Source organism: Phaethon aethereus, assembly GCF_964289735.1.
Source record: "Phaethon aethereus genome assembly, chromosome: W".
Lineage (NCBI taxonomy): Eukaryota > Metazoa > Chordata > Aves > Phaethontiformes > Phaethontidae > Phaethon > Phaethon aethereus.
Window position 1 is genome coordinate 5,965,908 of NC_138581.1, and position 27,653 is coordinate 5,993,560.

Genomic DNA, 27,653 nt, shown 5'->3' on the forward strand with positions numbered 1-27,653 from the left:
CCAGAGATTTATTCAGTGCTGTGTGGCAATGGACAATTCCAGCAGGAAACTGAGCCGTGGAGGGGAGTTTTGTCAGGGAAGAAATCTCAGCTGGATAAATGACACTCCTCAGCAGAGCATGGTCACTTATATGTGTGTTTGTACTGACATCAGATGAATGCTGTTCATTCGTTTGATTGTCACCTCTCCTCCCTTCCTCCAGTATTCCTCCTACTCTCCCTTTGGAAGGTTTAATCACCCAATGTAAGGCTTTTTAACAGGAACAAAGGGCACTTTTAAGATAGAGATGTTAGAAAATAACTTTAAATAAATACCACATACAGTCGTGAATTTAATAAGCATGGTTTATATATACATATATATATATATATAGCCCCTCTTCTCCCCCTCGAGTCATAGGGCCAAACACTACTCATGGTGTGATGCCTGTCCTCCATCTAAAGCTGATGCTAAGTCCTTCAGAGTTAAACCAGCACCATACAGACTAGCTGAGGAGGAAAGGTCAAATCAGGAGAAATTCAGCTTGTAGCACTCCTGGACGTTGAGGGGGGAAGGCGTTGGGGGGCTTATAGGTAAGTTAAGCATTAATTTGTAAAGCATGTTTGTCATGCTAGCTGTCCCGCATTTGGAGAGTGATGATTACTACCTTCCTAATAGCTGCATATGATTAACTTTATATTCCTGTAAATTTACTATGCGTGGTGTCTGTGCTATATCTGGCGAAACCCGTGTACTTATTAGCTGATCTTTGAGCCATGATGACCAATATGCAAGCAAGGCAATCTTTGCTTGTATAATCACTGTTTGAAAAAAGAGAGGCAGAAATACTGTGAGCATAAAGTAGCGTAGACCTCAATTAGTCTCACAACAAAGAGCAGAAATCCACTCCTGCATATAGTGACTTTTGACCTCTGCTTCACTCCCAGCTACATCCTGGCCTGCAATGATTGTAACTAGGACATAATCAGACAGGCTGTATACCAAAATTGCCATCTTATCGAGGCACCTTAAAATGTTAAATGTGCTTTTCCTCATTTGCCCGCCTAAGGAAATAAGGAAGAGGTAACCACTCCTGCTTTTTTCCAGGGTACAAGCTACGGCATCGAGGCTGCTCATCAGCAATGCAAGCCTCTTCTTCAGCATCATGTATGAAAGCGAAGCAGGCAGCCACATGACAAGGAGATGTGGAGTTTGCTGTGAGGACCTCTTTAGAACACAGTTTTAAAGCTCTCCGTCTCTGCAGCCCAGCTGTAGCACCGATCTGTGGCCTCTCCCTGGGTCCTTCACCTGGGGCTTTAGTAACCACTGGAGAGCAGATGAAAGAATCCGCCATCCAGCTGTGTGCAGTGCCTCAGGTCACAGAGTGCCAGAGGGGCCCCAACCGCGTGCTGCAGATGCACGAGGTGTACGTCTGGCCATGGAGAGTGGAAGGAGGGAGCCAACTGCACGAATGCTTAGCGCACACAGCTTTAAAGTTCAGTTTAGGATGTGCCCAAGTGACAGCATGACTGTGGCAAGGCAGCATCTGAAACACCTTCTGCTGTGTCCTTGCCTACAGGCAAGACTGATGCCACCGGACCAGTCTTCTGCCAAACAGGCAAGTTGGGTTTAGCTAGTTTTCATTAATCAGTTTTTCTAAGTGCAGGAGGGTTAGGCGAGGAATCTCATAAAAATAGCAATTTCAGGAAACTACAGTAGGAAGCAACAGGTCACGGGGAACAAACGAGAAGGAAGGTGGGAAGAGTTATTAATTAGTGTTTATGGAAATGATCTCCAGAACTATGGTGGAGAAACCAGGCAGTGCACTGAGAGAATTGCCATATGCATTAACAGTTCACATTTAACCCCAAGAGGTGCCAAGAGACATAAAATGCGCCAAAGCTCCCAAAGGTCCCCACTAATGAATGGCCACTGATAGTCCAAGCTGGTGCAGTACAGGGAATGTATGTTTGCTGTGGCCAACCAAGGTAGCTGGTGGCATTCCCTCAATGGGATGCTTCACGGCTGGTACGGATCTCTTGTGCCAGGACTGACAGCAGCTCCTCCAGAAAGGAAGAGGGACAACACTTCCCCTGACATCCTAATCTTTCTAGACTGTAAAATCATGCATAGGCTTTGAGGTTATACGGCAGGACTGTTTTCTGCCATAAGCACGACCACTACACAGCACCAGGGAACACTGAACTTCTCAGAAATGGCGAAGTGCTGTTACAACACAGATAATAATAACAAAAATAACAACAATACAATGGCACCTGCACCAGCACAGTACACTGAAACAAACTGCAATGCCTGGATGCCGAAGAGCACTAAATGGTTCTCTCATCACTCTTATCACAGATATCTCTACCAAGTGTGGGTGGTTTTTGCTCCATATTTCATCTCCCGCAACATACAATGAAGTTGCAAATGGCATTACTGAGCATGCCAAAATGCCCATGCAGTAAAGATAACACTGAAATCGTGATATTAATCTATTTAGAGCTTTCATCTGAATATTCAGGATGTCTCCTCTTATCTCTGTTATATATTATTTTTATATTGTGAAAGATGACAAATACTGAATGGCAAGAGCAATCAGGCTATGGAAATTGCCTCCTGGGACACTGCTATATGTTCTCATAGGGTTTTTTTTTTTCTTTTACCTTTTATTTTTATGATTAGTCAATCACTTTTTAGCCACTTCAGGGAAATGTGAGGTGAATTAGGAGAAAAAAGGTCAAGGTTATCATGGAAAAGTTTAATTCCTCCTCAGTGGGAACCAGTTAATACTTATGGCTAGACTCAAGTGTGGACCTCTGTTGGGAATCCCAGTGAAGGTCAAAGGCAGAGAGGAAAAAAAGCTGCACTGAGATCTTAGACAGTCATAAGCAGACAGATGTTCCTAGGCTTTAATGAGCAGTCTTGGCTCCAGGCCTTTCTTGGCAGAGCTGTTTAGTTTTAGTATTTTTCCTTGTAGTGCAAGGTATGGCTCTGGTTAGCTGGCTCTGCTTAGCTAAGTGCTGATGATTTTTCCATCTAAATAATAGCTTGACAATGAAGAAACCAGTTCATAATCTGTGACTTGATGGATTAGGTCATGGGGAACGATGTGCAGTTGTAATCATGAAAAGTAAAAATAAATAAAAATAATAATTTTAGTTTAAATGAGAAACAGCAAGTCTGGTGGAGTTCCTACGGCAAGTTCTACCACTCCATCTTACATTTTTATCTCCATGGACAATAAACTAAAGGAAAATAACATGAAATAGACTTTTTCTTTACCAATTCTATTTCCAAGTCAGCCTGGTGGGGATCATGCCCCTGCTTTGGAAACTCATTTGGGTTCATCAGTGCTGAGAATTTTCTCTTGACAATTTGCTACACATAAGTGAAATATATTAAACTGGAAAGCATAGTAGAGGTTTAGCAAACATAGTCTGTTCAGAAAGCAAAAAGGCTACAAATCCAACTGTTATCAAACTGTGAAATCAGTAACTTCCACTAAAAAATGAGAAATAGCCTTGTTAAAAATTTTGAAGAGTTTTAATCCTTGTCTGCTATGACACAACTTCCTTAATTCAGTAGCCACTGCAGCACTTGGTGGAGAATAATTTTGTTCTTTGTCAGGCATGTAGCAGCCCTGATATAACCAGTGAATGAATTCAGTCTCTTTTCCGATATTTCTGGGTGTCTCATTTCTGGGTGTCGCAATTGGTCTGATATAATATGATATCATGAACGGGAATGTTTTCATGGGATAAGCTCTCATTTTAGACTGCTCTTCATTGCTACAGTCCAGATCTTGGTCTCAGTGAAGGAAATGGAAATGTCTAGGTGGCTTAAGCATGAGGAGTCTTTGGATCTCAATCAGTTACAAGTCAATAAAAAACTTAAGAGCCTCACATTGGCAGGTCATACAAATTCTTTGTTCTCTCTGTGTTCTCAGCTTATTCTTTTTTCATTTTGGATGCTATGAATTATGTTTCTTTGAAGCTCTTTTTTAGCACTTCAGAATCTCATCCACCACTGGTTGGTTCAGTAAAGCCCATCCTCTTCCAGAACCAAATCTGCTTTGTGATAAATATCTGATGGTGCAGGAGCTCTGGGCTTGCTCCCAAGTTAATTCATTTATATTGCAGCAAAACACCTGCCTCTGTGTCATCATGAAAGCAGCTCCCTATTGTAAAGTACAATTCAGTCTCTCAGACAAGATTCAGATTCCTTTTTTTTCTCCCTCTGCAGGAGAGGAACAGATGTCCTTAGCAGCCGAAAGGAGCTTCCTCCCTCCTCATCTACCCAGCTTATATTTCCAAGTCATGAGTCCTAAAACTCTTCAGAGTCAATTGGCCAGGGTTTATTGTTTCCATGACACCAGTCCCTTCCCACAGCCACTCAATGCTCAGGATAATTACTTTACATGACACCTGCTGACTGGAAGTGACAGATTTACGCTAGGATTGTACCCAGGGTCTCCATATATTCAGCCCAGCTATCACTGTGATGGTTCCCTCTGGATCAGCAGTACACCACACCAGTCATGGGACGCTGACCCAGCTCCACAACTTCCCATGCATCTGGTCCATCCCATCAACGAATGGCTTTTGTACGCGTTGTGGGCCAGAGCAGAGACTCTCTGCTCAGTACAGTGGCTGTTCTCCCAAAGACTGGGCAATGACTACCACACCGTGACATTAGACACCAATAAGAGGGATGCCTACCTTGCCAACAAGTATTAAAATTGCTGCTGTTGCAGAATGCAACGGATTTTTGGAGGAAATGCAACAAGCTAGGAGAGATAGGCAAAGGCAGGACAAATATTCATAAAAATGCTGTGTAACAACTCGAAGACTTTTAAAGGTGTTGGTTTAATGCGTGGCCAACTTGCTTGTAAATCTCCCCAAAGTCTGGATGCAGAATGGGAGTCAATTGCAAAAAGCCAGAGAAGTTATTGACTCATAAACATATTTGCTATAAATATCAAACCCTTTTTTGTTCAGCATTAAAACTTAAATGCGGTAAGGTAAAACAGAATAAAGCAGAGCTTACCTGAAGAGGCTGAAGAATCATAAGTACTTCTGTCCTTCCTATTTGTCCTGAAGGGCTGAATGTCCTTTTCCCTGTAAGTTCCAAACCCTTCAAAGCTTCTTCTTTTATTCCCACTTGCATCATTGTCCCGCTTCTCACTCGAGGAATTCATTTCACCAAACATGTCCAGGGACTCTGACCTTCCATTACTCTCAGTATTACCAGAGTATCTCTTTGTGCAAGAGTCAATGGGATCACTGCTTGAGTCACTTTTATCTTTACTCTGTGTCCACTGCTGGGCATCAGAAAGTGATAACGTAGACAGCGTATCCACTTCAAAGTTACTCTTTGAGCCTTTGTGTCCGGTTTCACAATGCTGGTGCTTCTGCTTCTCCTTATGCTTGCTTTTCTCGTTGAGCAAGGACAGGTCTTTATCTGAGCCGCTTAGTCTTTCATTGATCGCATGGCTGGAGAAGCCAGTGGACTTGCTAGCAAAGAGACCACTCAGATCTTCATGTGTCCCCAATATCCGCTCATCCTTATGCTTGTGCTTGTGTTTGTGTTTCCTTTTGTGAAGTCGGCCACTTGAAAGGCTTGTTCCTCCAACCTTTGGAGGAGCCAAAGAGGACTGCATGTCTCCAAGGCCCATTCCTACAGGTGTTTGTAGGTGTACTCCGTGTTTTGCTTTATGCTTGGCAGTGGTGGACATCTTCATATGAGAGCTTGCATGGAATTGGGGTGGGGGCACGGTAGGTCTCATAAATGGGGAAGCCGCTCCGAGCGTGTGAGACAGGTACAAAGGAGCTGGATACTGACCATAGTAACCAAGATTCATCATAGGCATTGATGTGTAAGGCATTCCATAGGGTGCATAGTAACTCCCACTGGGAATAGGGTAACCGAACCCTTGTAAAAAAGGCACCTTTGTCATGGTGTCATTGGTTTTGGCAGGTCTACCACGCTTCTTCTTAGACTTCATGTCAGAGGTCCTGCGAAGATAGAGCAATGGGTCATACTGGATATATGGCACAGGGTAGTAGTGATCAAAATTAATCCTGAAGATGCTGGGATATGGATTTTCATGATAAAATGTATAACTTCTATGGGAAATCCTGAACACTTGAAACTTATTGATGAGTTCCTCAAGGTCTGCCAGAAACTGGAGGTCATCTCTGTTCTGCAGGCTTTTCCTTTTCCTCTTGTGCTTTGGCTTTTTCATACTCTCATGAGAGAGAAAGTTATCCACAATGAGATGTTTCTGCCGGTGACCATGCCTGTTCTTTGTGCTGGTGTCAGATGGGATAGCCTCTGGGTTGTCCAGGGTGCAGAAATCAAAGGAGTATCTCCGGCGGGATTCTGAGCTTTTCTCGGCTTGGTCCGAAGTGCTGTTGTTGTCTGTACCTATCCCACTGTCGCTGGGTATGGTTTCCTCGCTGTGAGACTCGCTTACTGGTGACAGCGTGACTTCTTTCAGAGAACCTATTTCACAGAGGTGGGAAGGTGAATTAGCCATTAACCTGGGTGGAGACAGCTTCCAAGTTCCACTGTGCATTCCTTTCTGGGTTTTTGTAGGAAGAGCACTGATAGGTTGAAGATTTGGCATAGTTTTTAACTCTGAAAAATTAGTTTCAGTGCTTGCAGGGCTAAGGTTGCCGTTAGTCCCCACTAACTGTGTCGAAAGCGGATGAATAGCTGCTGGTGACGATGCCACAAGTGACTGCAGGTTGGAAGGCACTGCTGGGTTTTCTGGCTGGCTGGAAACAGGCCTCGAGTGCTTGATGGCTGTCTTAGGTTCTTCTGGCTGAGGCTGCAGCTCTGCTCTTGGCTTTCTGCCCCGTTTTTTACCAATGTAGATAGTCCCCCTCTTGCTGACATTGATCTGCTTCCCTAGTCTGGCATCAATGGTGGTTGGCCCAGCACTAGACGGTGGCTGGACTTTTGCCTTCAGAGCTATGCTGCTGGAGCAGGAGGACAAGATCTGATTGAGAATGTTCTTCCTCTTGAGGGTCTTCATTTTATTAATGGTCTTGATGGTCTTCTTATCCAAGACCCCAAGCTTCCCGACCTTTTTGTGAAACTTGAGTTCACTGATGGACTTGTCCTCTCCTGGGACCATCTGGGCCAACTTGGCCAGATTCCGTCTCCTCTTCCTTTTCTTTGTTCCTGGAAATTCACGATTGATTGGACTGACTGGGCTGGTGGAGGTTCCCTCATGAATGGTTTCAACAGTGAGCAAAGGCTGTTTCTTTGGTCGTCCTCTTTTTTTCTTGACAGGTGTGATCACAGTAAGACTGTCTGTATTGGTATACAGAGGGCTGGATGGTGTGATGGGATAGGCTGAAGGAGGCTCCACCATCAGCTTCTCAGACGTTGTCAGGGAGGTCTCCCGAAGAATAGATTTAGGTTTGCTGCAGGTCCATCGCCGCTTAGCTGCAAGTTTGGGGTGCTGAACCTCAGATAATTTGCCAGCTGTGGGAAGATCTGTGGGTAGGAGAGTGGATGTCACAGCTACAGATTTTCTGAGTCTGGTGGCACTGTTGGGGGAAGCTTTGTCAGTGAGCACACCACTGTCAATAGCTACTAAGGGGGGCTCATTTTCAATCACTTTCCCTGGCTTTGTGGCTCGAAGATCTTTTTTACTCCCCTCTGGTTGAGAGCTAGTCCTGTTTGCTACTTCACTGCTCATAGCAAGACCAGAAGGCAGGCTTTTCTCCTGGATAGTTTTCTCCATGGAAGATTTTGTGGATTGCCTTTTTTTCCTTTTGTGGCCAGATGTATCTGTTGTCGGAGACTTTATTGGGATAGTAATTCGTACATGACTGGTGTCACTTTCACAACTGCTAGCAGAAGTGGGATTCTGCTTCGAGGGCGATGTATCCAACACACTGTCCATCGAGTAAGACTCCTTTTTCCCTTCCATGCTGTCATGGGATTTGCTGTCAAATGCTTTCTGAGCACTCTTCACCCATTCGATGTCTGCAGTTTGGATGGTTTGACTTATCAAGTCCTTTTTGCTGGACTTCTTCTTTGTACTCCCGGCGGGCTGGTCGGGGACCTCCAGCTGCACGCCTCCCTCTTGATCACCGAGAGGCAAAAGCCCATTGCACTCGGAGGCGTTGCTCGGCTGGGTGGCCACGCTGATGCTGTTGGGTGATGGGACCGCACTGCAAATGGCAAGCTCTTTACTGCTGGCCGACAGCTGCCCCCACGTGCTGCTGGCGCAGGACTTCTTCGCTTGGGATTTGCTGAAGGAAACTCCTGGCTCTGGAGCAGAGACCTTGGTGGCACTAACTGCTTCTCGACTGGGTTCGGTGTTGATGAAGCAACTTTGTGAAGCGGATCCAGTATCGGAGCTCGCTGACCAGTCAAGATGGTGCTGGTTGCAACTTTTCTGCTGGTGCTTTGATTTTAAGGTGTCACCGGTGAAGTCTTGCTGGAGGCCCGGATCATAGTGCAGAGCAGAATGTTTTTGTGGCCTGTCATAAACCTGGAAGGTAGAAGAAAATAAATAGCAAAAAAAACCATTAGTTTATCAGGCCATTCATAAGCCCCTGGTTGCAGCTTTTTATTTGTACAGTGAATGACAACTCTTCTTAGCCAGTGTCCTTTTAAGAGTTAGGAGACTTTATACAGTCTTCTTATATTTGAGCCAAATTTGCATTGAGATTCATGTACTGTAAACAAGTTTTGTTTTGTTTTCCCACTCTAAAAACAATGGAAATATTTCTATAAATGCTAAATTGCTAAGGAAACATATTCTATTGATTTTTAATCTAAAACACAAGTAAAATACTTCCTTTCAATGGATGAATGGTGCAACTCAGCCTCCTGGTGAGAATCCCTTTTTCCTAAAAAATAATCCTTCACAGAACTTGATGCTCAACAACAGCAATTAAGCTCATTGTTGTAAACAAGGAAAATGCAAAATTATCTCGGAAGTTGTAACAAACAAGAGGAAAACCCATGGGTCCACTTCCCTATGAAGCAAATATTTACTTGCTTAAATTTCCACATAGAAGTCATCCCCACAAACTTAGTGCTTAAAATCATATGCATAGCGTCAAGTGTGTGAGGCACACTTGGCAGGTTCAGGATTTGCATTACTCCCTTTTTAATAATCTGCTGTTTGCAATGTTGGTAAGAGATATTTTCAACACGATTTCTAATCTGACAGCAACTCTTCAAGCTGCAGAGGTTACAGTAAGGGCAAAATTATGCTGAAGACTGTTACAGAGCAAAAGAAAATCTACTTTTTTCTCTTGGTGGGCCTCCCTCAGCTAAAGAAATTACGTTTGGTACAGCTGCAACCTTCTGAAAAGTCTCTTAAAGCAAAAACAAAAAAAAAAAAATTTTTTTTTACTTTCATTAACTGACCTCTTCTAGCCATTTGTCTTCTCCTGTTACATTTAGGAGCTTTTTTTTTTAAAAGCTCTGGGTCAAACTGTGCAACTGATTCTGTACACCTAGTACCGCAAACAACTGTTCTTAGCAAACTGTAATGACACCATTCTGAATGCCAAATAAATGATGAGAGACTTAAAATAAATGCGTAACCAAGGGAAGAACAATAGAAAACAACTGCGAAGTGTCTCGTGTTTCTGCAAACACCCTGTTACAATTAAGTTTCTATCAGCAGTGTTTCGTTAGATTCCCGTTTGGGGTGTTTGGGGCAAGGAGGCTGTCAACGTTAAGAGGGTTTTGAGCTGGGAAACGAGGTGTTCTCAGTTCTGAGCAACTTCAGAAGGATTTGGAAGGTGCTAAACACCCCTAAGCCCATGCTGCATTATTTAGTGACCAGTAAACATACATGTTGTTGGCCAATTGATGTTGAGATATCTTTCACGTGCATATAAAAATGGGCATGTGGCTTTTCTGGAATGGGCAATAATGATGAAGCTGTTCTGGTCCATCATCTGAGGAGTAATCAGGGACTCTTAAACCCTGTGGATAGTTCAGCTGTCGTGCACATGGACCAGCCATGCTCAGGGAAAGCAGAGATTTCCAGGAATTGTGGAGTGAGAAAATGAAAGCACGCAGCTGCGGCGGAGCTGCAGATGTCGCGGGCAAGCGACACCCAGTTTCTTCAGCCTGAGAAAAGAGCCGAAAGCATAAACAGCCCTGGGGGAATGAACCAGTTCCTCCTCTTCCTCCTCCTCCTCCTCACAGTGGCTTCCCGCATGTGAGCCACACAACGCGCAGCGGCCGCGACCCACGTCGCTGTGGCCCTCCTTCAGAAACTGGAGCCCACCCGGCATCCACATCCTTGGTCTGAGGCCAGGGCAGGGTCAGAAGGAACTCAGCAGCACTGGCACTGAAGTTTGGTAGTTTGATTTTATGTAATGTGGTGACAAAGCTCCTGAGCTTCATTTTACTTCAGCTGTTTGGGTCTTCTCTTGCCCCCAGGCCAACAAGCCTGGTGTGCTGTCAGCTGGGCATGAGGAGGTGTGTGGGAGGTGGCCATCCCCTGCTGAGGTTCCAGCATGGCTGGAGGTGGGTGCCCTCCACCCAAGCCTCACATGAAGCATCATCTTCCTGAGGAACTATGAATTGTGACTTGGAAAAACCCTGGAATGATGGGCTGAGGCCTCTCTTGGCCCCCAGGACACATACCGAGACAGGGCTGGGCTCCTTCTGCACAGATCCTGGCCTTATGGCTGAAATCAAAGCAACTCCTTACACCCACTTTAGTTCTAAAATGCTGAATTGTGAAACTACCTAAGTAAGTGACCTGAGACATTTCACTTGGAAGGAAAAAAAATAAAAAAAGGAAGAGTGAAAACAGCAGTGAGTGAAAACATCACATACTGGCAACACCCTGGTCCCTTCAAGCCCACCGCACACACAGAGTTGTCTGGTTTAAAAGGAGCAATAATCTCTGGTCAGTATTTTAAGGCAGTTAATAAGGGCTCAGAACTGAGAGGCCAGCTATATATCAGCGATGAATGCTGATGTATCGCTTGGCTCCTCCAGCTTCATTTCCTCAGCCTGCACATTATAAAATGATGATGCAACTTCCAACATATCCCTAATGATAGCCTTGTCATTACTCCAGCACCGCAAGCCACCACAACATCTATCTTACAATTCACGAGAAAGATATGCCTATGTCATCAAAGGTGCCAACTCTGGAGGCATTTAATCACACGGATAAGCACTCCGATTTCAATAGGCCTTCAAAAAACAAGCAGTCTGCAGGATCAGGGGACTCAATTTCCTAAGCGGGTTGTCAAAACTATATATGTACTCAAGCACATAACAGTCCGCTCTGCTTCCTCATGCAACTTCTTCCAGCATAACATTTACTGTTTGCTCTCCCTTGCCAGACATGTTCATATCACCCCAAAATAATTCATCTGCAGATCGGCAACCAGAGATCATTTGGCTGCATCAGATTGGGTTTCACTGGCTGCAATGGATACACAGGGACTGTTTACTTAAAAATGCAGCCAAGTGTATTTTATTCCCTGTGTACCCATCTGGGTTGCTGTCTGATCCCATCGGTCTCGACGTTTAGGCTTCAATTTGTCCTGTTGGGTGAGCACCACCCTAAGAAGCCAACAAGCCCCAGCTCAGCTAACCTAACCCTCCACTGAGCTAGCAGAGGACTCCAGAGGTGTCAGTAGGGTGAGGGCAAACATGGCTCTTCAGAAACCTGTATCTTGATGACTTTCACAGAAATTCATTACTTTATTCGTCAGTTAAGTGTGCAATATACTGCAGCTCCATAGGTCTTGGCAAGGAGCTGTTGACTTGAATAGAGTTCCTTACGGGCCCGTCACTACAAGAAGGACGTTGAGGTGCTGGAGCGTGTCCAGAGAAGGGCAACGAAGCTGGTGAGGGGGCTGGAGCACAAGTCTGATGAGGAGCGGCTGAGGGAACTGGGGGTGTTCAGTCTGGAGAAGAGGAGGCTGAGGGGAGACCTTATCGCTCTCTACAACTCCCTGAAAGGGTGTGGTGGTGAGGGGGGCGTTGGTCTCTTCTCCCAAGTAACTAGTGATAGGACGAGAGGAAATGGCCTCAAGTTGCGCCAGGGGAGGTTTAGATTGGATATTAGGAAAAATTTCTTTACTGAGTGGTCAAACATTGGCACAGGCTGCCCAGGGAAGTGGTGGAGTCACCATCACTGGAAGTGTTCAAAAAATGTGTAGACGTGGCACTTTGGGACATGGTGGTGTTGGGTTGACAGTTGAACTTGATGTTCTTAAAAGTCTTTTCCAACCTTAATGATTCTATGATTCTATGGCAGCATGGCCAACACCAGCATCAAGAATAGTGGGCTTTTTCCTGAAAATAGAAAGATTTACCTTTATTTTCTTTTTCATTTATGAGACCCTAAAAATACTTCAACTTCAGTGCCTATCTCTATTTGTAGTTTACCCTTTTATTAAATGGGATTTTCTTCAGCAGCTAGCTATTTTGCACAGGGAGTCTGCCCCTTCTTCTTTTGTGAAAATAGAAGCATAGCTTAACTCATGCATTTTTATCACGTATCACCAGACTTGGTCAATATTTCTCTTGATATTCAGTTTACTGGATGTGCTTAGTGGGTAATAACCCCATCTTTCCTTTCAAGAAAATAAAACACACATAAAGAAGCTAATAGTTTTCAGAACTGCAAAGAAGTTTGAACAATGTGATCCAGCACATGCTAAACCCTAGACTAAAAAAATGAAGTTTGAAACCTCTTATCAGTAGTATAAATTTTTATTGCAAACCCCTGAGTTTCAGTCCTCAGCTTTGGCAACGGTGGGTACATACATGAGCCCTGCTCATATACATCCCATATACATCCCATATACTGGCAACTGAAGAGCACTGGCCAGAGAGCAGAGGAGGAGGGACTGTGTGTTTACACCTGCCTTGCCAGACCTGTGAAGCCCTGCACCTGCAGATGAGCTTAGTCCTCTTTACGGTTTTATTCTGGCCCTTGCAGCTGAGAGGATGAGACTGCATCAGTCCCATGACGAGCGGCACCCTACTCTGCAAGCAGTAGCCAACAGCAGAATCCATCCCTCAGGGACTCTTTTCATTTAACTACTGGATGTCTCACGCTGCCTCCCCGTTCCCTCGCCTGAGCATCTCTCTAAATCCACACGCTGCTTCCAGTCCCAAAGCAAGAAGTGGGAGGAGATGCCAGCAACCAAATCAAGAGCTTTGTAAAATAATAAAAAAATCCAAATCCAAATGAATGTAACTAAAAATAGTAATAATGATGATGATAAAATACACCATTAGAGAAACCCATCACCTGAAAAAGATCTGATTGCTTACAGGAGATGGTATCCCCCTGCTCCAAAGGCACCTTTTTGTGGAGGTAACACACACAGAGCTTGTCAAGAATCTGGCTTGCAAATCAAAGTTAATACTGCAACGCCTCCTCTTTAAATCATTCACAGATCCATCTGTGTAATGGCTCCTCAAGTGTAATTCCCTATTAAGAGGCTTTATCTGGAGAGATAAGCAGCTGGTTCCCATGTCACTAATTGCTGTCTGCTGTGATTTTAAAACATCTGCACCATTGTGCTCTTCATTTTCATATTCTAATCACCCTGAAACTTGAAAAAGGTACATCATTGATTGTTTCTGTGGGTTAATTAGTACACAGTCTCCTTGTAGAGACAATTTAAAGGCAGTCAGAACCTCAATCAGCAAGTTTGTTTTAAAAATTAATAACATCGGGAGCGTCTGTGGGGATTGGCATCCACAGTGACACATCAGAGTGTGCTCCGGGGATACACCATCCTTTGTTATCTTCTTCGTAGGCTGGAAATAAAATTTATAAAATAAAAAAAAAGAAAAGAAAAAGAGGAAAGGCTTTCCTAAATGAATAATGTCACATAGAATCAGAGTCTTGGGAAGTGTTTCCTTTTATCTCAGGGCCACCCATGCCTCTCCGGTGAGAACGAATCTCATCAAAAGACCATATAATACCTCTGTGTGGTCTAGGAACTTGTAAGCCATTTTTAACAGCAATTTTGGCAACCGGGAGCTGGCATCTCATTGGAAATCCATGGGGCAAAGCTGTGACTGCTTGGATGTGTGCGGACATTTGCTCTGTTTGCCACCTGCCTTGGCTAGAAGCTGGCCACCAGGTGTTGTCTCCAGGGCATGCGGAGAAGGATATCGGCTCAGGGCCAGCACTCTGCGGCAGCAATATTGCATGCGTCGTGGACCTTCCTTGTAACCAGCCAGCTCAGAGCAAAGGAAGGCCTGAATTCATACCTGCTTTTCCTCAAGCTTATACTCAAAAGTACTCCAGACAATGCTGGTAACAGGCCTTTGGTGCCCAGAAAAAGGTCAACTTGAGATTTTCAAGACTGAATGAATAAATCTGGCGGCACGGAGATTAAGCGGAAAATGCAAGGGGCATTCTGCCTTCTGAAAAATCAAGATTCTGTTTCGGTCCTTCACAAGGAGCTCCTAGAAACTGGAGAAGCTCCAGGTGATTTCTTCCTCTTGAAAAAGCTTTCCCTTCACTTTCTGCTTCCTAGACATGCATGAAAACATGTTACTAGAGAAGAAAACCCTTCGAGAGCAAGAAAAAACTGAAATTTCTAGCTCTAACTCATGAATAAGTAATCCCAGTTCAGCTCATACTTTTGCTTAAAATTGAGCATTTCCTCTTGTGTCCCAATGGGACAGCTGCAAACTGCTCACTTGAAGGCTCCAATCAGAACTACAGGTTGCAGATTATTTCATGTATTTTGGTGAGTGCACTGAGCCTTCCTGGGGTAGCACTACTCTGTAAATAAAAGATGCCAAATGGAGGAGACACCAAGTTCAGGGGAACTTGAGTCTGGCCTGATGGCTTACAGGTTGAGCCGTCACTGACATGAGACGTGATCAATTTATAGGAGGGGCCAGTGACCAAGTCAGATCAGTTCATAATAGCAAGTATCTGAAATGGTTTCAGGAAGCTCTTTAGGTCCTCAGTGACTCTAACCAGGGAGGAGGGATCACAAACCAGCGTATGACACTTGCTGGAAGTGCAAACAGCAGTAGTGTCTTCTGAGAAACCCCACTGAATCCGGTTCAGACATAGGGGCTTTAATTCAAATTACAGTACTATGGAAAACAGGTCAACAGGCCCTAACATAAAATTCATTGCTATCATGCCAAACGAGGGGATTTTCCAGATTTGTTCGTCAAATTTATCACTCCCAGAGTTTACTCCTTCCGCAGCTCCCTGAGTCTTCAGTAGTACAAAGCCCAAACACCACCGCACTCACAGGAGCGAGGATCATTTGTTAGACATGGAAAGAGAGGCAGGACTTAACATGAAGCTGCCGGGGGACTACTTGAGAGTAAAACACAGCATGGGGTGGGAGTGGGTTAATTAAAAGCAAAGCATCACCTATTTGTGTCCATTCACCGAACACAAACATCACAGACTCAGGCAAACCAGAAGGATCTTCACTGAAGCTGCTGGAGGTCCTTCCAGATTTGCACTCCCGTTGCTATGTAGCTCTGTCTTCCCTGAGATATTTGTGTAATTGTGTTAGTACGGAGACACTGAAGTTCAGGCTTCTGCATGTTTTGAGAATACCTATCTAAAGCACCTACCCTCAAGGAAAAGGTAAAGCAACGCACAGAGATTACTGAAGGGTCCAAAGATGCTCACGTGGTTGCAAATCGTAATTTTTCATGCATTCCTAGTAAAGCATCATGATTTGCTAAATAATTCAGAAATTCCAAAGTTATTCCAAATTAATTTTGCTACCAGCTTTAAATTGGATGATTTGCGCACTACTTCATCTTCTGTGGGATTTCAGACCTTTCCATTTTCCACACACGGGGTTTGAGGATTTAGTTTGGGCAAACTGCAACAACATGGTGAATTTATAAAGGTAGGATTTGGCACTGGGAGCTGATCTGCTCCGTACTAGTGGGATAGACCCATCCCTGCACATATTTTCTTTATCAAATGTTTAAACAACCCTGCTCTTTTCAGGGCTTTGTAGTAAGCACCGAGTCTGGGAAAACTCTAAACAATGGGATTTTTCTGTCATCTCCAACAAAGAGCCCATCACCGCCGACATAACAATGCAGTTTAAATATCGTGTTTAAGCATAACACAGTTTGCTGCCTCAGTTTAGGCAGCTGGGAGAGAACAACTGGGCACCAGCTTAGGTGGACTACAATGGGACTCATACAATTTTGCCCATTCATCTGGTGAGATAACCCCGGTTTGGTCCTTGTTTGGCCTTAAGCCAGCACAAAGATTTTTAGGCAAGCATTTCAGACATTACATCCACGAAGCCAGAGCAAGACGCCTTTCTAAGCTGCATGTGTTCGTTTGGCCAAAAGCCTTGCTAATGACCTTAGCAGCAGTAGTGATATTAAGGCTTTGTTATTCATATACAAAAGGCACTTCCATCCCTTCAGAAGTTGCATAGCTCCACGGAGCTCGACCTACTCTTCCCGGTGTGCACCTACGCCGTTGCAAGTCTGGGTTTCTGTCTCATCCCGCTCTTCTGCTTTGCTCTGGAATTTCAAGTTGTTGAGGGCAATGTACATCTGTACAGTAACCTGGCAAAAATCAAACAGCAGAAGGATCCCAGGATGGACTGGAGGAAGGGGTATCCATCTCTGAAAGGTTGCTGGTGCTGTCCAGGACATTATGCTTTGGCACGTCTCAGATTGCTAAATTGGAATTAAGGATGTGAACAGCTGTGCACCGTAAGTTTCTGCTGTAATTTTTAAAAGCCTGCAGTGTTTAATTTGCATTGAAAGATTTCCTTTATCCTTCATTTAGTATAGGAATAGCAGTTTTACCCTGGATACTTTTTTTTTTTTTCCGAGGGGTGGGGGAAATATAAAAGGCTTTTCCACTGAGGCCCGTGATTCTTTCCACTAGAGTTAAATAATTTGATTATAAATTGAGTCCTTAAATGTCAAGGAGATGCTGAATTCACCTGAAAACAGGCATTTAGAGAAGCTCATAAAAGCTGTGAGCTCCAGTCAGTTAGCTCATCATCCTTTTAGCATGCACTTCATTTAGCAGTTACTGACCGCCAGATTAATTTTTTCAGAGCATCCTGATTGCAGCTAAGGTCTAGCATGAAGCATTGCACGTGTGACAGCATTAGCAAAAAGTCCCGAAATCTGCCAGAACATCTATCTATCTGGTGCAGCTGGGTTAAAGCTCACGAAAATTTGCGGGAGAGGTCAAATATACAGAGTCTTCCCACCTCCCTGCAAGAACCGAGTCTTGCACCATGAATTTGGAGAGAGCATCGCCTTCAGCAAATTCACCTGGAAAAGATGAACTTCAGTGATCTGTAGCAAAATGTGGGAGGTTTGTTCCCTTTGGAAAATCTGCCTTAAGAGGTCATATGTGACGAATTTCTGGCTCCACTGAGTATGTACTGAAAAGTCACTGTACTCTGTGCAAAGCTAGGAAATGGTGTGGGGTACACCATCCGGAGACGGGACGTGTTCCGGACCCTCTCAAAGACATGGTTTCAGATCAGAGTCCCAAGTGGGATTCTCTTTTGTTTTCACCAGTAAAATAACTATCTTCTGCTGGAAGGCACAGGAGTACGCTCACCTCCCTTGCACGTCACGCAGTCCTTCTAACTGTCCAAGTAGGCATGCAGTGAAACCTGCCCCATTTTGCAAAAGCCTAGAGGATGAGTGGAGTTTCAGAAGCTTCATCCTCCCAGTTTGTGTATAACCTGTGCCTGTTTTTCACTGCTCTTGGCAGATTAAAAGTGATATCTCTCCCCTTTTCCCTAGAACTGGCAGCAACTGCATGAGGTGACAACTGGGGAATTTTGCTGCACGTGTTGAAGACATCAAAGACATGGTAGATGGTTCTGTTTCTGGACTAGAGGTAATGCCCCTATGGCGTAGCCATCCACTCCGGTTCTCAATCAGGTGATTTAGTTTACATCCCTAAGGAAGGCAAGTTTGAGGACAGACACCCAGAACTGCACCAGGATGCCTTAGGCATGGATGTGTGCTATGAAGATGGTGATGCCCACCTGCAACTCCTCTTTCACGACCGTAACAGTGGTGGTTTTGGGCAGCAGCAACATGACAAGATGCCCCGGCTAAACCTGAGTGTTCTCCTGTAAGGACCAATTTTACTGTTCCCTGGATTCGGCTCCCTGCAGATGCCTCTTCCACCCAGATGCTTTCACAGGCTCCCTGCTGCACCCACAGCAAAGGCTTTCCCACTGAGGGGAAATTCAACCAGGCTACCAATAATGTTTTGGAGCAATAAAAAACAAACAAAAAAAACCCCAACACTGACATAAAATACTTCTGTGGCAATGTTAGTGAGGTGATGATGAGTGACACTACGTTTTTGGGGCATCGCTGTGCTTTTTCTGAATGACACGTATTTCTGCTTTGATGTTCATCCCTCATCTCTTCTTCCTTCCCTCCCTCCCTCCCTCCCTCCCCAGCTATGGCAAAATCACCTTTACTAATAAACTTCCAGCTCAAATAGCAGGTTTTATTTAGTGTGCTATAAAAACAGTCATTTCTCAGATCATAAAAGGGGCTCAACTGGACTGCATCATTTTGCTGAAGTGAGTTTTCTGGTGGAGCGATTCTCTCTTCTAAATGCCACAGTCCCCCCCACCAGTATTTATGTACCAAAATAAAATGCAATTTTCTGTATTTTATTAAGTGTGAATCTCCAGCAGAAATCCATTTGGGAGCTGAACCCAAGATTTAATTGTCCCTTGATTTTATACTTTCGAGACTTTCTCAACCGTTTTCACAACGGCAGCACCAGGCTAACTATGGTTTTATTAAGGTGCAGCAGCATTACTTAAAGGCAGTGACCAAGTTTAGGTTTGGCTTCTACACACGTGAATCAACAGCAGCGCAGCCCAGAAAAAGAGAGGGCAGGGAACAGCGGTCTAGAAAAGAGGATTGCAAAGCACCCCAAGCACAGCTTTGTGCTTAAATGACCCCCAAAACTTCTCACCTAAGAAATCAGTGGTAAAATTCAGCTTATTGAGTCCCCAGACGTTCACCCATGAGGTTGAATAGGCAGGTGGAAAGCCATTTAGTATAAATATATATTTTTTTATATATATATATATAAAAAAATATATATGCTTGGGAATAGCATCCAGAACAGCAAAGCTCTCCTGGGTCAGAATTTGGCTTATCCTATTCTGAAGAGCAGGTCTTGAGGAACCCTTAAATTCTTGAACCACAGAAATCCAGTGATTTCTGTGCACATGCTCCCCTTAGGAGTGGAGCCGTCGAGACCAGGCAGAGCGACGGTGCGGTACCATCAGCACTTCGGAAGGTTGCTCTTTTAATTACCCTTGCTCCAGCAACTCACCTAAGGACATTTCTTTGCTCTACACATGTTGACGAAGCAAAACCAATCCCAGCCCTGTTATTGCTTCCTCTTTAAGTGCTGACCGCGTGCTTGAGTTGAGTAACTCTATAAAAATACTGACACCGAAGATAGAGTCTCCTACCCAAGCAGCCTGGCACAGAGGGTAAATCAGGAGCAGGCAGGACGTCAAAATGCATTTGTCCGTCGCTAAGGGAGGAATGTTATGCCTCTTTCTTTTCAAAATGTAATTTATTCTGAAGGACTGGCATTGGAAAGGTTGGCAGAAGAGAAGTGTTTCCAAGAGCTACTTGAGGAGAGAGGGAGATCGGCTAAAGCACAGGGGAACCTGGTGTTACAAGCATCTGAGATACACATCAAAGGGACTAAAAATACAAGGGGACAAGAGTGCCAGAGGAGGTCCTTCGGTTTAGCAGGCAGATACCGGGTCTGAAGCTGAAGCTAGGAAAACTGAGACGAGAAACATGGCCCACGTTTTTCACAGGGAGTATAAATAATCATGAGAACAGCTTATCATAGCACTGGATTCTCTATTACTGGAAGTTTCTTTTAAATGAAGGCTGAGTGTTTTTCTGAACGATATGCATTAGTGCACGACAGCTATGGGGCTTGTAACAGGAATACATTTAGGCAAATCCCCTGGTATGAGTCATGCAGGAGGTTTGACCAAGTGATCACAATGGCCTTTTCTAGCCTTAAAAATCTGTGACCATATATCCTCTCTATATCCTCCAGTGCTTTGTCCAACCTGGTGTTAAGCAATTCCAGCAGTGCGTCTTCCACCCCTTCCTCTGGGAGGCTATATCCCAGCGTAATAAATCTCACGGTTCAGAATCTCTTCTCTCTTCCCCTGGAATAATTTCCATCCCTAGAAATACCTCAGTTCTGGATTCATCCCAACAATTCCTCCTCATCCTTGGCACCAAAAAGAATATTTCACATTTCTTAACAATTCATTTCACTTGCCATATTCCCCGCTGCTGTAAAGCAGCGTGTCCCACTGGTACAACAGAGTTGATTTACTAGGAAGGGCCCTTCTACCTCGACAAGCCCGGTGAGATGCGGTTCCCCCCGGAACAAGGACGAGCAGCGTTGTACCGCACGTGGTTCTGCGAGCGCGAGCGAAGCTACGTGCCATCGGCTCAAGGCACTCAGGCTACCGGCGTGGCACGGGAGAAGCCGCTGCGATTCCTGTTGCCGTTCCTCTGTGCTGGCTGAGCACGGGCTTTCGAGAGGCAAATATATGTGAAATATTCCTCCAGACTGACTCTCTCCGCACCAAATAGATGAGATTTGGCCCTGATCTTTAAGAGGAGGCACCAAGTCAGATACCAAATCTGGATCTAAGTCTTAGAGACATCTGTAAAAGAGCATGAAATGAAAACATCCTGGATCTGAAGACATGAGGAACCCTGGGGTCAGTTTTAGGCACTGGCTGCTTATTTGCTTTCTTTTTTTTTTTTTTTTTTTCTATTTTAAATATGGAAGAACTTATTGATTTGGTCTTTTCTGGTTTAAATTGCTCAGCTGTTTTGTATGCTGCATCACAGCCTAAAAACAAGAACCCAAATGCAAACCCCTGAACTGTTGGAGGTCTCAGCCTGAATCCAAATGTCACACTCAGTGTTCAGAAGGATGTTTGGGGTTTTTGGGGGCCAGCGGGAGAAAAAAGAGCAAAAGCTAAATCTCAAACCACTGTACGAAAAGGTTACTTACGCTGAAGTCACTGGTGCAGGGACTATTCAGTGTCTGCTTTAAACATACTTCAAATATGAAAAAAAAAAAATTGCACTCTAGGCAACATATTTAGTTATTACTTATAGTTATTATTTCTTTTTGTGTTTTTCCCTCCTTTGTTTTCTGCTAGACAACGCACATCTGCATAGTTCCCCTTTAAGGATTTCTCTCAAGGATACATGCATATCTATTTTCTGCAACCAGACAGAAAAACCTTCTGAAATCAGTGCAGATTCATCACCCACCCAGCACACGACCTTATCAGCCGTTGCGATGGGTGGCCCCCGTGGAATACTATGGAAAGGGCAAAGCTGGAAAATGTGCACTTTAAAGTGCGGGAGACTTTAGTTCAGTGTGCAGCACTTGTAATTTCTGCTGCTGCAAATGCTCAATTTGTTATGGATATCTGTGAATTTGGGTTTTCCTTGACTAGAGGTCATGAGATTTATTACAGTAAATTTTTTTTGGCCTTTTTTTCTCCTGGAGTAGGTAAGGCATAATTGAGCGCACCAGATACCTGCATGTATGTTATCTCCAGAGATGAAGAGAAATAAAGCTTCCTGGCACTCCTTTCCCCATATGTAACATATTTTGCATTTACTCTTACTGATGAAAGGAATATTTAAAGAGAAGCCAGTGCTGTGCACAAAAGCTAAGCTTCGGTACAAGAGGTATGATTAAAAAAATTCACTAAATTCTTCCTGCCCCATCCAGGGACACATGTAGGCTTGTCAGACTGACAAGGACTCAGGTGGATGGCCTGCAGCAGTAGGTATTAAAAATGAAGTTTTTAGTCTCATCAACATACATGTTCCCATCTGGTGGCACCTCCTTGTAAATATATCCAGAACGGGCAATCATTTCTTCTGGCTTGCATGCCCTTCTCCAGCAGGAAACATGGATATACATTTTGTAAAAATATTACTTCAGTGAGTAAAACCAGTGTGTTTGTGTGTTTACATGTGGCAGGGGATTATAAACCAATGAATAAACAAGTATAAAAGTTTATTACATGTGTTTTCCACCATGGTCTTCAGAATGACATTCACCACATCATTCACACAAAGCAAAAAGTCCTTGTTGGTATCTAAAGTCTATCTTCAATAAATCTCAGAGCACTTCATGAAAGAAGTAGGAGTCATTATTCTGCACATTACAGATGCAAATACTAAAGCTCAGTGATTTGCCCAAGGTCTTTCCCTATTCCTTCGCCAGTGACAGTAAAAGAATTTAGGTTTCCTCACCCTCACTTTTGCCAGTGCCCATGAAGGTTCCCATGACCAAGGTCCCACGTCCATGTTCCCATGGCGTTTTACAATCTAGATGAACATAGCTTCAAATAAATGAATGTCTGGCTGAAGTGCAAACAGACTGATCCTTTGCTATATGAGTCTGTGCGTGTCAGCATGGGTGTGAAAATAAAAAGGCTCTGAACTGACTGAAATGATGAGTTGCCATCAAAAGTGACCACGGGTATCAAAGACGCAACTGGAATCCCCGTTTACCAAAGCAGAAGAAACATGGGGCTGTGTTTGAACCCAGCACAGACCCTTTCGCAGCCAGCCAGCTAGGATTTGGGGAAGTCTCAGGCATGTAGGGCTATGATTTCTATGCTGCAAACCCACAAGCAAGCATCTTTTAAGTCCTTTAGCTCGGTGGTTGTATTAAAATGGTTTATCCATGCATCCACAGTCACAGCACATGTGCAATGATCTACCTGCACCTCTGTGTGCATGTGTCTGTGGGTGAGTGTGTTGGTGGGTGTTTAATTTTAAAGAAGGGCTTTTTTGCTCACAGAAAGAAACCTTCGACTGTGGGGAAGATCCCCAGTCATTCACCCTTGAGGTAATTACACCAGGAAAAACTATCAGGTCTATCCACTTCTCATCAAGCAAAGGACACGGTTGCAGGCAAGAAGTGACCTCGTGTTTCTGCTGCTCAAACTCCCAGCAAGCCACAGCAACTTAAATTAGAACATGTGCAATATAATTAGATTTCCTTCCCTCGCAGACTTGTCGCGCCTCTCCTGTCTGAAAAGGAGGGGACGCTTCAGACAGCGGCTACGGCTCAGCAGGGCCGTCTGCTGCTCACTGGGGTTTTGCTTCATGCGAGATAGGAAAAAGGCTGCCATTAAAGCACAGCCTTTGTGCTTTCAGCTCCTACCCTCCAGAAACAGAGATTTCAGTTAGGAACCACAGAAAGTAAATTCTAGAGTTGGAGGTAAAATAAGAAATTTAGGTCAGGATTCAAATCCAAGTTTCCTCCATATGACTGAGCTGTTTGTTACCAAGGCTGTATCTTGGAGCGACCTGGTCAGGTATGAGATCAGGTTTGGAATGACACCTATTAAAATACTGCAGGAATTGGCCCTCCAGCCCCATCTGCAGAAAAGCTTGGTGCGGCTCATCAGTCCGAGCAGAGTGTTTGCAAAGCACAGCTCTTGCCACCAAACCCTGACCAACACCTGGTTTAGGAGCCCAGGTTCCCTACGCAGTCCACGAGGCCTCCAGAGAAGACACCAGAGCATGCGAAATCGCTCTGCTGACTATATAGGGCACCTGAGCAGCTAATTCAGGCACCTAAATTAGGCATCTAAAGGGAGGCAGGATGAATACAGCCCCATTTACGTAGGTCTCCTGTAATACATATTTAACCCTTTTCCTGCATTCACAAAAGCTTTCAAGTTTTCCACCATTTTCTTTTTTCTTCTTTTTCTTTTTTTGCATAGATCTTCTTACAGCTCTTTGAAAATGTATTTTGAATACAGTAAATTGTGAACCCTTGGGGCTTGCCTAATGTCATTCCTCCTGCCTGAAGCAGAGGATTTTTCATTCCGCACCATCAAGCTATACCCTTACAAAGTCTTAATTTGAATTATTCTTGAAGAAAGACTCTTTTTTCTTGCTCAAACTTTTGTTTGGTCTTTTGAGGTTTGCTCATCAGTAAAATCTCAAGTTATGGATATTCTCTTAACCACAGGGTACAGCAGCTGCCCACAGGGAGAATGCAACGGAGCCAGCTGCCCACTGTCCACGGAGCAGCACCATCATCTGCCTCTGGGCATCCTTGTCTCCTGCTGCTTCTATAGGTTATTTCCAACAAGAGCACCTCTGCTCCACTTGTGGTGCTTCCAGAGAGGTTTCACCCCATCATCACACTTTTAACGAGCAGCACGTTGCTCAGCCCTCTCAGCCAAGTGCAGACAATGGCTGTGAGACTAGAAACGCTTTCTTCTGCTGGGATTAAATGTGGTTTGAGGTAAGCATGCCCTGCTCTACATGGGTTTTTGACTTTGGTCACTGTTCCCCAGGCTTATTGGTTCAGCAGAGGAGAAAAAAACAACATATAATTATGAAAAGCGCTAGGGAGAGTGCACTGTCTGATGTTAGACATCTAACCTGGGCATGGGCAAGTAAGGGTCTTGCCACCCAGATGGCCAGTGGATTTTGGCCACACTGGTGTTGGACCAAGCCTTGGCCCTTACTTGGGCATCCTTAGAAGGACTCAGGTCCCTTTTCTGTTTCCTTCAGAAATTTCAGCCAATTTCCCACTCCTGTCACCTCTAGCTATTTTACCTGGCACACACACAGGACTGTGGAAGTAAGCATGGTCTAACTGATCTAGGAGTTTGGAAATCGTTGTTGTGTTCTTGCATTTGCTACTGACTTCAGCATTCCCTGGTCTTTGATACATCCAGGGACAGTCTTCTGTAGTGTGATTATTGGGCAAAACTAAACCACAAATTTGGCAGAGGCTTCTACCTACTAGTATTATATAAATCATATATAATAGCAGCAACCCCAGGATCCGGACAAGACATCTTTACCCCATTTGCCTGGCAGCAGCACCCCTGGCCAGTAGACAAGCTGCAAAGTTTAGCTGAAGTGTGTGCTATGCCTATTTGTTTATTGGGCAAGCGGTAAAAGCTAATGCAAGAGTGCTTTTTGTTGGTGAACTGAACCAAAGAGCCAAAATTTCTCCCTTCCAACCAATATATTCTGATGGGAAAGAAGTAAAGTTTGGCCCTTTCAGGAACGCAAGGCTTAATGCAGGAGTTAGTGAGGGAGCCTAAGAGGCATCAGAGCAGCACAAAACCCCCTCTGAAGCACACAAGAGGGGTCATAGGTGCCTGTTTAAATTTTCTGCCCACGCTACAGTAACACGGGCAGCAAACAAAGCCAGGCTGCTGTCTAACAATCTTGTCTCAGAACCAGCAACGGTTTGGGGAAAATAACTGCAAAGCTATGGTGTAACTCAAATGAAAACATGAAGGTTACTAGGGATACGAGGAGACTCACGGAGTAATTAAATAACCAACAGACACACACACCCACACACGCAGCCCTCATTTACTCAAAACCCTGACAGTTGTTTATTGAGAAGTAGGTGTTGACGGTTCACTTGTCTTGGATGGATTTCTCCCGGAATAAACACCAGTGCTTTCAAAATGCCTGATCCCATTTTCTCGTTAAAAAAAAAAAAAAAAAAATAAAAAAACCCCAACAACCAAACCCACAGACACTATATACAGAGCGGGTATCATTACTGCTGTTTGCCCTGGAGAGGGGACTCCATGTATGGGAAAGATTGAGCTACAAGAGTGTTTTGGAAAATGAAGTTATTTCGCAATAGGCCATGACATCTCCCTTGGAGAAAACTTCTCCAGATTCTGCAGATTACTTTGCAGATGGAAAAGCGACAATGCCTGATTGCGATATGCTCTCAGATAAAGTCAAATTTGACTTGATCTAGAAACTTCCCCTCGGCAGGGGGCCAACACTGAACATTGAAGACGTCTGTCCTTCTTTAAGCTAATCTTTGTATTCAAGTGCAGATGTAATCGATAACATTGGTGTAGTCTCCACTGTAAAACAGAGCCCACTGAATGCCAAAATGCTGAGCAAAACTCCCTTTCTCAGTCCCGGCGCTGTGCTATCAACAGCTGAAGAGACGTCTGGCTTTTCACAATACAAATAGGAGGAAAGGGATGAAATGAAAGGAAATTCAGGCTTAATATTAGAACCTGCTGACAGCGAGATGTATTGAGTTATGGGGCAGCCTACAAATCCAACAGGAAACCTGTTTCTTGAACATGTAGATCTAGAAAAAGTAATAGGGAATGAAGAAAATGCTACAGGGAACAACTGTGCAAGGATAGGAAGGGAGATATCAAGGCAATCTATCTATGTCTTTCCCATTCTTTCTTTCCATGGTTCCTCAGTAATCCTGGAGTTTCTGTTGTTTCCAGAATTTTATTGCACAGAATCAAAACAAGGCTACTCTGATACAGGTCTGACCGATCTCTGATGGTCATAAGGGGCAAAACCAAAGATGTATAATGTTGAGCAAGGGTGGACTCCAGTAACTACACTGAGCTGCTGGACCAGCACTTTGATGTGTGTATCAGCCCACATTTACAAGTCTCTAACAGAGGTAAATTCCTTATAAAGATCCCACTCCTGACTTTCCTTGCATTAGAAATGTTGGCACGTTAACCCAGGGCACTGTCTATGCTTGCTTTATCAAAGCCTGTAGCAAGAATCAGTCCTAGGGAGCATGAGACTTGTTAGCAATGCTCCAGACTCCTGTGATTCTTCTCTCCTTATTCTTTTACTTGGCTTCAAGTGCTTTTAAAACCACTCCTATCCATACATCATTTTTGGTAGACATGCATTAGCAAACCTATCTGAAGGTACTTCTTTTGAAGGTGTGATTAAAACCTTACGCATAATAAAATTTAATTTTCGCACTTCTGGAACAACAGAGACTTAGAAAACATGTAAAGAGATATGAAAGCCATGCAAAATGCTTTCCCACCTTCTTCACTAAGGACAATCTATGTTTGTTTTGATTTCCACACCTGGGAAGGCATAGGATGTTAAATGATTTGACCAAGGACAGTTAATCAAGGCCTCCTCACCACACCTAAGAATCCAAGCCTTAAATTCTCTACTTTCTTTTAGCAATTTAAAAGATTCATTGTAATTAGATTGATTCACAGAATCACAGACTGGCGCATGTTGGATAGGACCTCCAGAGGTCATCTTGTCCAACCCCCTCGCTCAAGCAGGGCCACTCATCATTTGCACTGTGATTATGTGACCATTCAAAACAGGATGTAACCACTTTACTAAAAAAACACAGCAAAAACTCTGGCCCAAAGCCATTCCATTCAAGTAATAAAGGCAGAATGGAGAAAAGAGAAGATGCAGAAGCAGAGAAGAGAGGCCAAAATACCACCCAACACAGAAGCCACATCTTCTGACTTCCAAACTGGGTCTGAAACCATTTTGCCAGGATGCTGCTAGGTTTGCCGCACTCCCTGACTGACCGGTCAAAGCAATCAAGCAAATAACCCACCTCGCATACGCGTTTAACCAGGCCGTACACACTTGCTGCGGGCACTCTCCAGGGGACCGTTAGATGCCGTTTGTACACAGTGCAGCGTGGGCTTTCAGTGGCGTGAAATAAAAAGGTTAGTGCTGTGGCAAAAGTTCCCAACACAGAAAATAGCGCTCGGGATGCATAAATAATTAAACAGCGTGCATTTAAAACATGAGCCGTTCAAAACAACCATTGTGGG

The 27,653-nt window shown here is 44.2% G+C and overlaps 1 protein-coding gene across 1 annotated transcript in view; it reads right to left on the reverse strand.

The window, feature by feature from the left end:
* The window catches only part of LOC309415081 (SET-binding protein-like), a gene marked incomplete at its 3' end in the record, with an annotated part of 246,554 nt that overhangs the window by 72,858 nt on the left and 146,043 nt on the right, over positions 1-27,653 (reverse strand). Inside the window, 1 exon segment of the mRNA XM_082012495.1 lies at positions 5,029-8,494. Within this exon segment, the coding sequence (XP_081868621.1) occupies positions 5,029-8,494 (3,466 nt within the window).